At 34.3% G+C, this 16,094-nt stretch overlaps 1 protein-coding gene across 1 annotated transcript in view; it reads right to left on the bottom strand.

Moving 5' to 3' along the window:
* Positions 1–16,094, bottom strand: part of LOC136815583 (tyrosine-protein phosphatase non-receptor type 21-like) — a 34,578-nt gene that overhangs the window by 13,102 nt on the left and 5,382 nt on the right. Inside the window, exons 2-8 of the mRNA XM_067072035.1 lie at positions 10,758–10,920; positions 10,451–10,632; positions 9,924–10,021; positions 9,104–9,174; positions 8,889–8,930; positions 8,529–8,554; positions 5,110–5,197 (exon numbers count right to left, since the gene is read on the bottom strand). Of these exons, the coding sequence (XP_066928136.1) occupies positions 5,110–5,197; positions 8,529–8,554; positions 8,889–8,930; positions 9,104–9,174; positions 9,924–10,021; positions 10,451–10,632; positions 10,758–10,919 (669 nt within the window). The 5' untranslated portion in view covers position 10,920. The remainder of the gene's footprint in view (positions 1–5,109; positions 5,198–8,528; positions 8,555–8,888; positions 8,931–9,103; positions 9,175–9,923; positions 10,022–10,450; positions 10,633–10,757; positions 10,921–16,094) is intronic.

Below are 16,094 nucleotides of genomic sequence, written 5' to 3'. Positions count from 1 at the left end.
GAGTTTAGCTCTAAATATTGCGTTTTAGTGGGAAATGCAATTCCATAATGGCGGACTTTGGCAACTTTCTAACCCAAACCATTTTGGTTCTCCCAGAGTATATCCAGAATACTTTCAACACCAAAAGATTTCAGGACACCATTTGAAACCATTTTTGAGATTTTAGCCTGAGAAAATCAGCCTTTAAACTCTAAATATCGCGTTTTAGTTGGAAATGCAATGCCATAATGGCAGACTAGGGCAAATTTCTGACCCAAACCATTTTGATTCTTCCAGAGTATTTTCAGAATACTTCCAAGAGCCAAAGATTTCACGACATCATTTGAAATCATTTTTGAGATTTTAGCCCAAGAAAATTGGCATTTAGCATGAAAACTCAATTTCTAGGGCGCCATTATGGATTTATAGGAAATTTTTGAAAACTCAAGATTGATTTTTCCTGGAGCTTTCTCTGAAGTGTTTCATTGCTGAAAATTTCAAGTGTGTACCTTAAAAAGTTTAATTTAAAAGTTGTGGGTCCTCAAAAATGCTGCTTTCGTGCATTTTGCTACCCAGAATCGGAGAAAATCAGCCTTTTTAGCCTGAAATTGAAACATTGAGCGATCTCGCTGGGGTTCTTTTGTCTTTTTGTGTTGAATATTAGTACAAGAAACCATTTAGAAACCATTTTGACCCTTTTCTGGCCTTTTATAGTCTTAAAATGGGCAAAAAAATGCCATTTTTACTCATTTTTCGCTTTAGTGCGAATCAAAGACCCCCTGGGGAATGCTGGATTTTTTACCTAGGAGGTTAAAAATTGCGCAAGATGTCTTACAATAGATTAAATGTTCACAAAAAAATACTACACTTTGAATTTTTTGACTTTGCCATTTGACGATCTACCCTAATAGAAGGTGATTGGGATATGGCTGCAGATTCCAGAAAGAGACTTTTTCATTTGATGAACAGCAAAACAGTATTGTTTGCGTTTGATCAACACACTTCATTGTGATGGACTCAATCAGAATTATTATAGATTAATATATATTAAATCTTAATAATTTTTAGCAAAATGAATCAAAAATTCATTTGAAAATATCTAAATCGGCATCAGATTTGAACTTTATATTTTACATTTTTATAGAAAATACAGTTAGGGTAGGGCGTCAACAGTCATTTTTGGGGCAAAGTCAGAAAATTCAAGATGTAGTGTTTTTTTATGAAAATTTAACCTATTGTGAAGCACTCTGCGCAATTTTTAAGGTCAGAAGTTCAAAATTGGCCGAACCCCCCTGGGGGTAATGATTCGCACTACAGACAGAAATTGGAAAAAATGGCATTTTCTGGCCTTTTCAGGCCTGTAAATATGTCAAAACTATTGCAAATCTTATTTTTTTCACTTGCTGTACTAAATTTTATGAAGAAACAACAAAATAATCATATTGGATTGAAAATTGTGCCCATTAGAGCCCTAAACGAGCCGTTTTAAGCCAATTTTGGGTAGCAACATGCTTTTAAGGCCAATTTTGCATGCTCATAAACTTTAAGCTGATTGATTCACATGCCTGAAATTTTTAGAGATGGAAGTCTTCAATAAAGTCTTTAAGCAAAATGAATTTCAAGATTTTCACTTTTTTCAAAATATCATAATGGCGTCTTCAAAATTCGCTTTTTAGCAAAAAAAAGTCATATTTCTCAAAAAATAGCATTTTTTAAGGCAAGCTTCTACAAACTGAGTTTAAATGCTGACTGAAATTTTTTTTGCAGTGATAGTATACTGGAGATACTCCAGGGAAATCAAAATCATTTGGGTCTGGGATGCATCTATGTCCGCCATTATGGAAATAAAATTCCCGCTAAGAGCCATTTTTCAGGCAAAAACCCAAATTTGGACTGAAAAAATCTCTAAAATGTAAATAGACATGGGTCCAAATTTTTTTGCAGTGATAGTATTCTGGAAATACTGCAGGAAAATCAAAGTCATCTGGGCTTGGGATTTGGGTATATCCACCATTTTGGAATTGAAATTCCTGCTAAAACGAAATATTTCAATCAAAAATCCAATTTTTGACTCAAAAAATCTTAAAAATGGCAATAGACATGAACCTAAAATCTTTTTGCAGTGATAGTCTTCTGGAAATACTCCAGGGAAATCAAAATTGTTTGGGTTTAGGATTTGGGTATATCCGCCATTATGGAATTGAAATATGTGTTAAAACTGGCTAAAATACAACGTTTCAAGCAAAAACCCCGTTTTTGAATAAAAATTGCTCTAAAATGACAATAGACGTGGACCCAAATTTTTTTGAAGTGATAGTATTCTGTGAATATTCCTGGAAAAACAAAATAATTTCAGTCTGAGATTTGTTTACATCCACCCTTATGGAAATGAAATCTCTGTTAAAATGCTACATATTTCCATCCAATACATCATAATTGACTAAATATTTTGTATATTATATTAAGCAAAGAATGTGAATTTACAATCCTTTAATTTAGAAATACTAGTTGAAATAAATTATTTAAAAAATCCCATTTCACTCAACAATTCTTTATAGCCCACTTACATTTCCATTTTCAAGACTTGTTCCGTCAAAAAAAGATTGAATTTTAGCTTGAAATATTATATATATTTTAAAACTGGCTTCAGTTTAAAAATTGCGGTCCCAGAAGCATGCTATACCTGAATAGTTTTTACCCCTAGAGTATTTACAGAACATTATCACTGCAAAAAGATTTTAGGTTCATGTCTATTGCCATATTAGAGCAGTTTTTAAGTCAATATGGGATTTTTGCTTGAAATGTTGCAATTTAGCCAGTTTTAGAACAGATTTCAATTCCATAATGGCGGATATACCCAAATCCTAAACACAAATGATTTTGATTTTCCTGGAGTACTTTCAGAAGACTATCACTGCAAAAAGATTTTTGCTTCATGTCTATTGCCATTTTTAAGATTTTTGGAGTCAAAATTTGGATTTTTGATTGAAATATTGCGTTTTAGCAGGAATTTCAATTGCAAAATGGTGGATATACCCAAATCCCAAGCCCAGATGACTTTGATTTTCCTGCAGTATTTCCAGAATACTATCACTGCAAAAAAATTTGGACCCATGTCTATTTACATTTTAGAGATTTTTTCAGTCCAAATTTGGGTTTTTGCCTGAAAAATGGCTCTTAGCAGGGATTTTATTTCCATAATGGCGGACATAGACCCATCCCCGACGCAAATAATTTTGATTTCCCTGGAGTATCTCCAGTATACTATCACTGCGAAAAAAAATTCAGTCAGCATTTAAACTCAGTTTGTAGAAATTTGCCTTAAAAAATGCTATTTTTTGAGAAATATGATTTTTTTTTGCTAAAAGGCGATTTTTGAAGACGCCATTATGATTTTTTGAAAAAAGTGAAAAACTTGAAATTCATTTTGCTTAAAGACTTTATTGAAGACTTCCATCTCTAAAAATTTCAGATATGTGAATCAATCAGTTTAAAGTTTATGAGCTTGCAAAATTGGCCTTAAAAAGCATTTTGCTACCCAAAATTGGCTTAAAACGGCTCGTTTAGGGCTCTAATGGGCACAATTTTCAATCCAATGTGATTATTTTGTTGTTTCTTCATAAAATTTAGTACAGCAAGTGAAAAAAATAAGATTTGCAATAGTTTTGACATATTTACAGGCCTGAAAAGGCCAGAAAATGCCATTTTTTCCAATTTTTGCCTGTAGTGCGAATCAGTACCCCCAGGGGGGTTCGGCCAATTTTGAACTTTTGACCTTAAAAATTGCGCAGAATGCCTCACAATAGGTTAAATTTTCATAAAAAAACACTACATCTTGAATTTTCTGACTTTGACATTTGACGCCCCACCCTAATACAGTTGATTTTCTTGTTTATTTAGCTTAATTAAGCCTCTAAAGCCCATTCTATACCCAGAGGCCACCTAATCTTGACTCCCTGTGATGCATCAATTATTTCTTTGAAACGAATGGCAAGTTTTAGGCCTATAACGTGCATTTAAAGCAACTTTTACATGACAAAATTGATAAAAAATTACCTTTTTTTGAGTTTTTGGCCCAAATTTGCCTAATTTTTGGTCCCAACAGGTGTTGAAAGCACCAAAATTATATCTTAAGTACTTCTAAATTATATTCAAACAACTTTGAATACTAATTGGCTTCATGTGGGATCATAAACAAGGATAAATACCAGTAAAATGACGAAAATTGCTATTTTGGGGGTTTTGGGACCAAAATCGGCAGTTTTTGGTCCGGCAATTCCTGAAAAATGCATGAAATTGAAAATTTTTTTCAGATTATTGTTATTTGGGTAGAAACACATCAAAAAAAACTCTAGCACAGCATGATTTGAAGATAGCCCCATTTTACCTCCACCCCTACTACAATATTCGAAATTTTGTTAATTAAATTTCCAGACTTTTTATCATAATTAATTTTCCAAACAAAGTGGAGAAGCTGTTTCAATCTGAAGGCGTGAGAGAGTAACGGCTGGCTTTACAGAAAAATAAAAGACTGAAAAAGTACATTAAGTTTATTGGAAAAATGGATTTGTTCGTGATAATGTTTAATAGCAGTGAAAATAATCGAATTTAAACTAGAATTTGATTTACTTGGATTTAATAATATTTTGAAGAAATAGGAAAGTGGTTCAATGCCTAGTCACCTCTAGTGTTAAAGCTTTGGTTTTAAATCTACAGAAAATATATTTATCGGTTTTTGTAATTGTGATAAGAAATATTATTTTGTTTGTTTTCTTCTCACCCAAAGGACGCTTTCAAACTGTTCAAATCGTTGTCGATTTGTCAGTCTGTTCCTCTAAAGAATCCTGCATTGTAATACGCACGCGTAATTTGTCGTTTTTTAAAACCATGTGTAGTTAATTCCCGTGATAAACAAAAAGAAAAGAGGGATGAATACGTACAGTCAATTTCGGTCGAGGTTGTGGATGGCGAAATTTGTCGTTTTATATGAAATTTGTCGTTCTTTTTGTCTATTTTTAGAAATGCAAGATTCTTTAGATAAACCTCCGCTGTCCTCAGGAAATATTAGAGATGAATTTCCTCAAACAAATTCCCTCAACATTAAGCCCTTTATTGTAATTTTTTGCCTACCTTTCCTTGAAAGAATTGGATGCCATATTGATCCAACTTCTGGCATCTTTCAATGTATTGTCTTTCCGCATCTGCTGGCTTTAACCCCCTGTAATGAAATAAGTTTAAATGAAAGTCGTGGGTGATAAGAATGTTATCTTATTAATGCGATTTTAGATGGTTTTTTCAGGAGCAATTTTCGAGCAAGTGTCATCTTAAACTATTAAATTTTAAGCTTATCGTTCACCAGCTTTTTTGCGATTTTAAAAACGATGTAATAATGAATTCAAGATATTATCACGAAACTAGTCTAGCTTCTATTTTTTTGATGGGGAATGCTAAGAGCGTCTCGTTTAGCTCTTCGGGTTCTACGGAACTTTGCGACATCTACGCTTTCCGTTCTCTTTTGAGAATTTATGGTGCATAATTCAAGTTCAGACAAAAATAGACTACAAGGGCAAGGCCAAAAACGGTCTGAATAAAGTGAGAATACGAAGTGTAATATCCATAAGGACCAAGAGATAGCATCTTTAAAATCTCGAATCTAAACACAAAAACTAGGAGGCAAATAAAAAAACATTTGAAAGGAAAAGTACGTGTAAATCGAATCTTCTTTTGCTTTTTCAATGGCGACATCAAAAAGTAACAAAGTTGTCTTACATTTAGTCTCAAAAAAAGCCTCCAAAGATTAGGTCCTTCTTTTGAGAGAATAATTCGCGAGAAGAAGAGAATTCCTTTATCTTTACTTTGAGATGGATTTTTAAAGAAAAATCCTCGTTTTTATTGCTTTAGGCTAAAAAGTCTTACTTAAACGACAAAAATGTTTCACCTTTTTATAAAAATTATAGCAAGGATATAAGGAAGGATAAAATTGTCTATGTAGACTATTCTCGTCGGATAATATCAAAATTCAGTTGAGAAGTTAGAAAACAGAAGGGAATCAAGGATGGGGAAGGCAAAACAAAAGCGTCCAACAAAATAAAATTCGATAAAACAGATAAGCACACATCCTTCATTCAAATCATTACGAATTAACGTTAAATCCTCAAGCTTTAGAAAAAGGTTAGAAAAAATAAAACTAAATAAACAATGACAAAAAATCACCAGAGAGTTCTTTGGTACATTGGTATCTTATTTGGCTTGTTAATATCTCAATGCAGATCATCGACAAAGCGTTGCCAGCCAACAAGAACTATCACTTACGGGCAGAAATACTTTATTGTTTTTGTCCCGGTGCACGATATCAACGGAAACATCTTGCAAACAGGTATGGATATTGTTATCACGTTACGAGCAGCATCTGCTAATTACCATCCTTTGTACGGAATGATCATTATGGACACGTGTCAAGATTACAAAACGCTGACTCAGCAGTTATTGACGCTTTCTACGGACGTAGATTTATTAAGGGAGGCCGTGCCCGATCAATGCAAAGATGTCAAAAGTTGCAACGAAGCCTTTCTGAATGTCGTGGGTGTGTTCGGTTATATGGACGCTGTATCAGCGTCACAGTTAGCTCAATTCCTTTCATCAGAGTCCTTTGGTGTCATCGTCAAAATCGATAAGGAAAAAAATGATAAAGATGCCAATTACTATGACATATCTCTACTGGAAAGCTTTTCAAACTTGGTTCTAGTACCTGATATTACACCGATAGAAATTTTGAACTTTTTGATCAAACGAAACAAATGGACACGTGTTTTGGCGATCGTTTCCGATACTGTCTCACAGAAACAGTTGGAATCCCAATTAAAAGATTTATGTGTCAGTTACATGTATCTATCACCACTATCGATCCATGATGGCATCAACAAGAAGCGGCTAACACGAATGGTCAAAGATAATACTACCGACAACACTACAAGTGAGTTTGATGCGATCATTGTATGGAGTGGTTCTTACCTGGTAGGATTTCACTTGCTTGCTCATCTGAAGTATCTTCCTCCAGTTGTTATCAATTGGAATACCTATAGAGTGTTTTACATCAAATATCAACAACATCTCAAAGTATACACAATCTCTGATATCGAGTTAGACAGAACAAGATTCCAAAATTTAATGTTTCAACAAGCTAGGAAAGACCCTTGGGTATTGCAACATCTCATGAAAACAAACCAAAAGCTGGAAGGGTTAACATTACACTGGCAAGATACGTTTTACAACATGTTCCGAAATTTTATCATCCATCACATGTTACGGGATAAACCCATCATCTCTGGAGATTATCTGTTCAGCAAAATGAACCCTAAAGAACGTCAATCTATTCTTGACTCTTCACTAAATTGTCATTTAGATTGTGGACCAGGATATCATCCAATATGGCAAACTACATACAATGTCTCCCACTACGATAAAGTACGAACTAAGACCTGCAAACAGTGTCCTGAAGGCTCGGTGAAAGACAGTATAGGCGACGAGCAATGTTCGACATGCGACAACTTATCCAGACCAAATCAAAACCAAACTGAATGCATTTACAAAGATTTCATTTACATCAAAGCTGGTGGAAAAGTAGCTATCTTCATATACTGTTTCACATTACCGGCTGTGTTAGTCACGTGTTTCTTTTTAATCATATTCGTACGGTACCGAGAAACACCAATCGTGAAATCCTCCAACGCTTATTTATCATGCATGCAACTAATAGTTCATTTAATGTTATTCCTATCTCTCATATTGTTTATCGAGAAGCCAAACAAAACATCGTGTGTTCTTGCGTTCGCTGGTATTGGTTTCTTACTGACAACCTTGATATCTATCATACTTGCTAAAACACAAAAGCTAATGATGATTTTCTTTGCAACAAGGAAAATGCAACAGAAAGAGATCACATTAACCAGCTTGGTGGAGAAAATGATCATTGCAGGCTCTATGATGATTCACCTTATCTTCACTCTCACAACATTGATCATTTCAGAGCCACACATCACAGAGATAATCAAACTAGACCGCGTTTATTATGCATGTTCCTATAAACATCTCACATATCAACTCGTATTTATATGGCTGATGACAGCATTGTGTTGTTTTCAAGCTTATCATGCACGAAGGTTACCAAGTCTTTACAGTAAAAGTAAACTGGTCTTTTACACAATGGTGTTATTCGTGCTAATACTGAGTCTCATACTTTTACCAATCAACGTTGTCCACCATGAGGACCCTACAGAGCTGGCTTTGGCAACCTTTCAATTCATATTTTGTTTGAATTTCATTTCAATGATGGTGTTATTCTCATATGATGTATGGTTCATAATTACTAAACCTGAGAGAAACACCAAAGAAGCATTTTATAGTCAATTGTTGAAAATCAAAAGCGAAGATTAAGATATCCACCTACTCGCTGAGTTGTATTATTGTTATAGAATATTTTTGACAATGCAAAATTGGAAATGCAAGATTGACAATGTAATATAGGACTTAAAACATTAAAATAATCATACCTGTTTTCTGCATGATATTCTGTGATCTAAAATGAAAAAAGGGACGTAATAAGTAGTATTTGTGATTTATGTCTTGACATATTTTTTTTGATATTTTAATTATTGTAGTTTAAATCAAAATCCCACTTAGGTAGGTATCACCTTTATAACGAGCGTCAATTCTAATTTCGCTTCTCTTTGAGGTACAGCGGAGAATCTTACAAACAAACCTTTATTTATCAGGAGATTCAATAAAAATATCCCTTCAAAGTTTGTTTACATTTTGGGAAATTGCATTGCAGAAAAATATTTTGTAGTAATGTTTTTTATAACAAGACTTTTTACGTTCAATTGAAGTAGAAGAAAAATCAGGAAGAATACCTCTTTGTTAATCTCGTCATAATTTCTCTTTGTGATTAAGTTCTAAAAGATAAAGAAAAGACATTTGAAAACACCTTTAGAAATTGTCACTGATCGTATTTTTTAGTTCAAAGGAAGCATGACTTAAAAAAACATTCCAAATAGATAGTATATAAGGGGATTTTATTAGTATGAAAAATAATGTTTCATTTCAAGGACAAATAAAATGGACATACATTTGGTATTAGATGAAACTCAGCTATTTTCTCAGCACAGTGGGACACAGTTTGTTGATCTCCAAGTTCAGCTGAAAATTTCAAAAAATAGAAAACATACAAAACCACGTCAGGACAAAGGGACCTGGAAAAAAATTTCTTTCCTACTATTATAGTTATAGTATACCACGATTAGATCAAGTACAGTGTGGACATTCGGATTTTATCATATAAAAACTTCTACATCTTCAATAGATTTTGTATGATCTTGTGAAAGGGCCTTGTGTTCTTTTCCTTTTATTTTTTGTAGGGAGAATGAATAACTGGGCCTTAGGGACTGTGTATTAGTAAGAATCTTCTATCCAGCTAGGCTGCCAGCATCCCTCATGTGTTTAATCGAAAGGGATGAAAATTGGCCCAGCGATGACAGATAAGCTCATATTGGTATGAGAAATAAGTCTTTAGATATTCTTGTAAATATCATCACTACTGCAGTTGCAAAAAATCATGGTGACAACCTTGTAAAGGTCTTTTTGGCAGTTTTGGGCATTGATTAGGTGTTTTGGGCTCAGTATAATAGAATTGTAATTTGTGACCTCTGTCCTCCACCAACTCATTCAAAATTATGCTGAAATTTTTTAATTTGTCAAATTTACTAAGTAGAAATTTGATAGGTTGATTCGCTGACTATAACCATTAGCACTTGATGATTGGTATGATCTAGGGGGAAAAAACTGGGGTTGACCAAATTCATATTGCGATAATTAAAGTTCTTTTAAAGTAGAGATGAAAATGTACACGCAACAATAATGCACATGTCAAACAAAATAAACACACTTACCTTGAACAGCCAGACCAGCCAGTTTCAAAGCAATAGGTAGATCACAATTAAGCTTTCCAAGTAGTATCATTGATTTCAATTGCAAGTAGTACAAATACCTATAATAGCAAATTTCAAAATATATATTTTTGTTCTGTTTACTTGATGTTGAAACATCAAACATGTAGTGAGTGAAGAATTATTCAATTTTTACTCTATATTGTCAATATATATATAATGTCATTTCCATTTAGTTGTTTATTAGTTTACCAAAGTATAAACCGTAGTAAAAAAATATCAAAATTTTATTCCTAATTGTCCCCTAAATGTAATTTATATCTACCTTATTACACGAATATTACTTATTCATTTTATCAACAGGAATTGAAAAATTCTGTGTTATTAAAAAAACCCATAATTAAAACCAGGCGTGATGTACTTGAAAAAGCAAATAAAATTTGTGTCAATTTTTTGCGTGTTAATTTCAAGGCTGTTGAATACTTGCCTAGTAATATTTATGTAATAAGGTAGTTTATGAGTTCCCATACCTTGTAATTTCTTGTTGTATTGTGTCCAGACTAACAGCAAAATATTGAATACGAAGAACCAACATTGCGTCTCTCCCTTTATGTGCAACATGTCTGTCCAACTGTTTTCTCAAGCACTTATCAAGCTCAACCCAATGCAACTTATCCTTCTTTGACAAATATTGAAGACCAAAAAAATCAACCTGTAACAGAAAGACATGAGGAATGGTAATAGAAGTTATTCTCTTCAAAATTCTCTGATTCAATAATTTTTATTTGAGAACTGTAGTTTAGAGATGAATAATAAATAACAAGCTACAGAACCCACCTCATGTAAGCCAAGTTTTCCAGCAACCTTTTCTAAACATTCTTTTCCTTTTGCTGCCTGGGGAATGTTTATATCAATGATAGTGCTATCCAAAAGCTTGATGTGACATGTAAATAACTTATCAGCTGAGTAACGATTACTTCGTCCAAGTTTCAAAGGCATCCTAAAAGTAAAAAATATTTACATAGTAATACATTAATCTTGAAAATCAATACCATAACAAAATCAACCCTTTGAGTCTCACAGCACCACTCAGCATATAACACAGATCATTTGTATTATATTTTACAGAGAAAACGCACATGTAATTGCAGTACAGTCAAATATCAATACTGTCAAACGTGCTCCGTTATGTTAACGCAAAAATTTCATTATGCCAGGTTTAAGCGCATCCACCTCTCCCTCAACCACCATATAATGGCATAGAGTGTAAATAGAATATAATTTTTTTTCACAACTGATGATTGATTGTAGAAACATCAAACTCAGAGTCTTGTGACCAAAAAAGATTTGTCTTATAATATAAAGCTTACTTTGAGCAACTTTTAGGTGTGAGGAGATCAAATATCCAAGGGCTAAGCCCTGGACCCATTTGGGGGGGGGGGGCTTAGAGCGCCCTTCAAACTCAACCAGCAATTTCCGCAAGCCAAACCTTTTTGGCGTACACCTCAGTTTAAAAAACCAATAACAATTCAGTGTGGGCTTTGCATCATTTCCAGCAACTGGCTTCCTTTAAGGAAACACAGGCAAAAATGGGTATTGATTGCCCTTGATGGCCTTTTAATTGCGTTCGATTGCATTCCATTATGTTAGATCCTATGGTACGGTAGGGTATTAGAAACACTCAATCATTCTAAGGGAAGTTTCCAATCGCCCCAATGCAATTTCCACACACATGCAAAGCAAAATGTAAAAGACCACAACTTCAGTTTCCTTATCCTAAAGGAATATTTTGACAGGGAAACAAATAAAAAGAACTGCATTTAAATATCTCTTTTCTTTCAAAAGATATTGATGTTTCTCAACGTTAAGGTGAAAACATGACTTACGGTACCCGAAAATTCTTGACGCACATGAAAACAAATGGTGGTCACTAATGATATTTTTAGTAAACCCAAGGTAAAATTAGGCTACAATCTATCACAAAAATAGAAGAAATTGCGATTTTTCAACAAGATTGCATATTTTTTCATGTTAAGTAGCATAAAGCTGAGGTAAACATGAGATATTTCGCAAATGAATGTAAAAATATTACTCTCTTTCACAGTTCTTTCAGTGACCCCATAACCACAGAAAACCCTATTTCCACGAAACCCTATTTCCACAAAACCCTATATCTAAGTACAGGTGGATTTTTTGTGTTTTGAAAATGGAATACTTTGGAAATACTCATATTAACCAATTTTAATAAATGACCCCTCATTTTTTTCACCAAAGTAAGGACTTTCAAATAAAATTAGTCTGGTTTTCAAACGTTGAGGGAAAATTTTTGCCCTGTTCACCCCTCTAGCATTTGGGCAGAAACCAAACACAAAATGACGCGATGAACATGACCCACAAATGACACGAGGAACATTGAACTTTAATTCACACAACAGGCATCAAACATGATCAAACCAAAATACTTCTTTGAGAGGAGACCGCACTATCATTTTTGTTTAATCCAGCTCTTATTCTTTTATCCGTCTTTTTTCCTATGACGGAATTTCTCTGAAGTATAAAACAAAAGAAACAAGCTAGATGCTGAATGGACCTACCTGATGATGAAAGTTTGATAGCAATGCAAGGAGAAAAATGAAAAAAATCAGTCAGAAAATATAGCGTTTAGCGAAAATACATAACGCAATAAATTCATCATTGATTGTTGATGGGGGGAGAGGGAAGGGTTGTCGTCGCATTGCGAATACACATCTTAAGAAATACTATCTTTCCAGCAAAAATAGGTTGTTCCAGCGATTTTTGAATAGTTCCGGCTTCAAAAATCAATTTTATTGAAAATTGAAACATGCTTGATGGTGGGCATTGCTATTAATAATGTTTTTGAATGAAAAAACAACCAATTGTAAGGAAAAAGTCCAATGAAAATCCAGAAAAACGGCGATTTCCGGTTTAGAAAGTTTAGAAATTATCTCCATTATTTTTTAAATATAAACTGAGTAAGCCGTAGCAAAATTAAAGATGGCTGACAAAACAGCGATGAAAGTGAAGGAGAAAATTTAGACTTTCATCAATTTTTGATAATTTTTAAACTTTGACGTTTTAAAAAGTGGGGGGTTTTCAAATCAGCGTCAATTTGACGTTAGTCGTGGGAAGAATGTGAGTGACCCCTCAGGCCTGGGTCACCAATAAGTTGTGTTCACATCATTTTTAGCCCCAAAATATGAGTCGGTCGGCATCTTAAATCATCGGAAAAATGCGCACTGAATATAGGTGGTTAGGCGGTGCTAAAATCATTGGAAAAATGCGCTCTGAGCATAGGTTTGTTCAGGCGACAAGAATCATTGAGCATGCAAGTTGCAATGTGATTATTTTGCATATCGCAACCGCGAAAAAAGCAGTTGCAAAACGCTTTTTAACGCAAAAAATCTTTGAAAAACTGCGGATAAAAATCTTAAAACGACTTGATGATCAAAACGCTGGCTACGCTGAATCTACGAAATTCTTTGAATAATAAATCTGAATATGGTTCATCCTATAAAAGGAAGTTCATTCTATGGTGGCCTATCTTGAAGTGAAGGTGCAAAATGTTTTTGGCATATTGATGTAACTGCCTTACCTTTGTGAGAAAAATGAGGGGTCATTTATTAGAATTGGTTAAGTATTCCCAAAGTTATTCCATTTTCAAAACACAAAAAAAATCACCTTTTCAAAGAATCGCCTCCTTATTGTGAGGCTGGAACTTTGATTATTAAGGATTACAATTTTACCAGTTTTTTAGCGAAAAAAACGCATAGCAGAAATTTTTTCATCTTCACAGGATTGATTCTCAACAACAAAATACATCTTTTGGTCTTTGGGTTTGTTTCTGACGTTTTTCCTTCAAAGAATATTGATCACTTTCCTTTTCCCCTTGAGCGCGCAAAAAATGATTAGCTCGCGTTTTCGCGCGGGCGAATAAAGATGAGGCGGCAATCTTGCACTGAGGGTGCTACTTAGTTTCCGCCCTATTTTGTGCCTATGATAGAACAGTCCAAACAAGGGGGTATTCTAAATTATAAACTACGTCGTTTTGTAAGTGTTTATTTTCTGAGAGATACAAATAGTATATTGAATATTATCAACTTATTTATTTAAGTATTTTTGAGCGCAAATTTAAATATAAGGTTAAATAAAAAACAAATGATAACATTTCTGTTTATTCCTCAAACCCCCAGGAAAAGTTTTTTTGCCGACTTAGCTATTTTACAAATCTCAGAAAAGAAATCCCATAGGAATTCCGATACCTAACCCGATTTGTTAATCAGTGCGTCACAAACAGCGATATTTCGATCGCAAGGAAGCGCTTCAAAACACCAGCTTTTTTGGAGTTTTGTCTCGTTTACCCAAACGCTTTAATCTCGCGTAGGCTTAGGGGTCAAGACTAGAACCCCCAATACGAGACATTTGCCTGACCGAAAAAAAATCATCATCAATTTTATTAATTGTCAGAATTGTTTACTCACTGGAAATACGCAACTTTCTGAAGTTTTGTTTTTTTCTCGGTTGTGCTTCATTTTAAAAATAACGAAGATGAAAAGTTACCATCAATCCCGCGAGTAAAAGAAAGTATTCAGACTAGTCTACGAAAAGTGCGCTTGCGCGGCGAATAGAATATCTCGCAAATTAATATATGCATAAAACTGACAAAATCCTTTCTTTTTTATGCTTAGGTGACGTCACCATCGATCCTGACTTGACAATGGAGAACCAAATTTGGCAATGCATAATTATTACGAGTGGCCGAGAAAGTTTGTGTGACGCAAAAATTGCGCGATAATCGAAGCCCTAGAAAAACGCCCACTGAAAATTGAAACTAGGAATTTATTTAATATTTCCCTAATGAAGTATCAAACTTTTTGTTTTTTGTAAATATTATAAATTCATTTTTAAATACTATTTTTTGAAAGTCAAAGGACAATGAAAGCGAATTTAAGCTGATTGGGTGGATATTGGGCGGACGGGCGTTTTGCACGTTCCGAGATCGAAAATTAAACAAGAGTAAAAGACGGGGGCATCTTAGTATGTAATATTAATTCATTATTTTTATTTTTTTATTTTTCGCGAATGAAACATGAATTTTTGATTTTTGAATTAAAGAAATATAAAATAATATATTATTTTTGATTCCGGGGGGGGGGGGTACTAGGGTTGCGAGCTGACGGGGGTGTCGCCCGACTTTCGAACTTTGGACCCTTACCAGGACTAAAAAGGAGAAAACAAAGGAAAATTTTGGGAATTTTACGACCCTTAGCGGGGCTAATTTGACCAATATTGACCAAATTTCGATCTTTCAGCTGGTAAAAAGTTGAAGTTTTCCTATTTTTCCGATCCTTACTGGGACTGAAATTTGATTTTCTGATTTTTCCGACCCTTAGCGGGACTTTGGAAGTCCAAAAAAGGTACCCTTAAGGGCGGCACATACCGTACCCTCCATTTGCCTAAGTACCCCCCCCCCGGGATTTGATTGTCAATGCCAAAGGATATTTCTTTACTTTACGAATAATCTGCTGTGTTGCTTCGCCACTTACCCCCGGATTGTTTTAGTAGGCACTTCGGTCACGTAAATAAAAACACGTGTATATGATGAAGCCAACTGTGGACTGAACGAAATTGCAATTACATAAATTATTGTGGAAGTGAACGCTTTAGACAAATGTTTGGGAAATCAAAAAGACAACTTTTGTGAGAATGTTGAGTTTTGTTTATATGGCTGTTTGTGATGCACTGTTAATTTCGGAGCGGTTTCAAGAAAGTCATTTTAAAAGTTTCTGAGGAAATGTGTGTAATTTATTGATGTTGATGGCTTGTAGATTCTTTAAAGAAAAAAGATAACAGGTATAGCTTTTTCTAATCCTGGAATATCGAGGTTCCAGCTACACTGCCTTACACCACGCCAGCAAGAAATAATTTTCAGAAGCACCAAAATTGCGCCTAGTCTTCCGTGTGGCGGGGTGTGGGGAGTTTTGCCCGTGCTAATGAGCTGGAAATGATAGCTAAAAACAAATTTCACCACTAGAAAGCTGAAATCCTCAGCTTTCAGATGGCGTATGACAGCCTAGACAAATGTTAAATTTTGTTTCCGCGCAAATTCGTTACATTTTGTCTCGATAGCCTCATACCTACGGAACTTATCCTTAG

This window comes from Clytia hemisphaerica, unplaced genomic scaffold (assembly GCF_902728285.1).
Source record: "Clytia hemisphaerica strain Z4C2 unplaced genomic scaffold, Clytia hemisphaerica genome assembly, whole genome shotgun sequence".
NCBI lineage: Eukaryota > Metazoa > Cnidaria > Hydrozoa > Leptothecata > Clytiidae > Clytia > Clytia hemisphaerica.
This window is presented reverse-complemented; position numbering and strand designations above follow the sequence as displayed.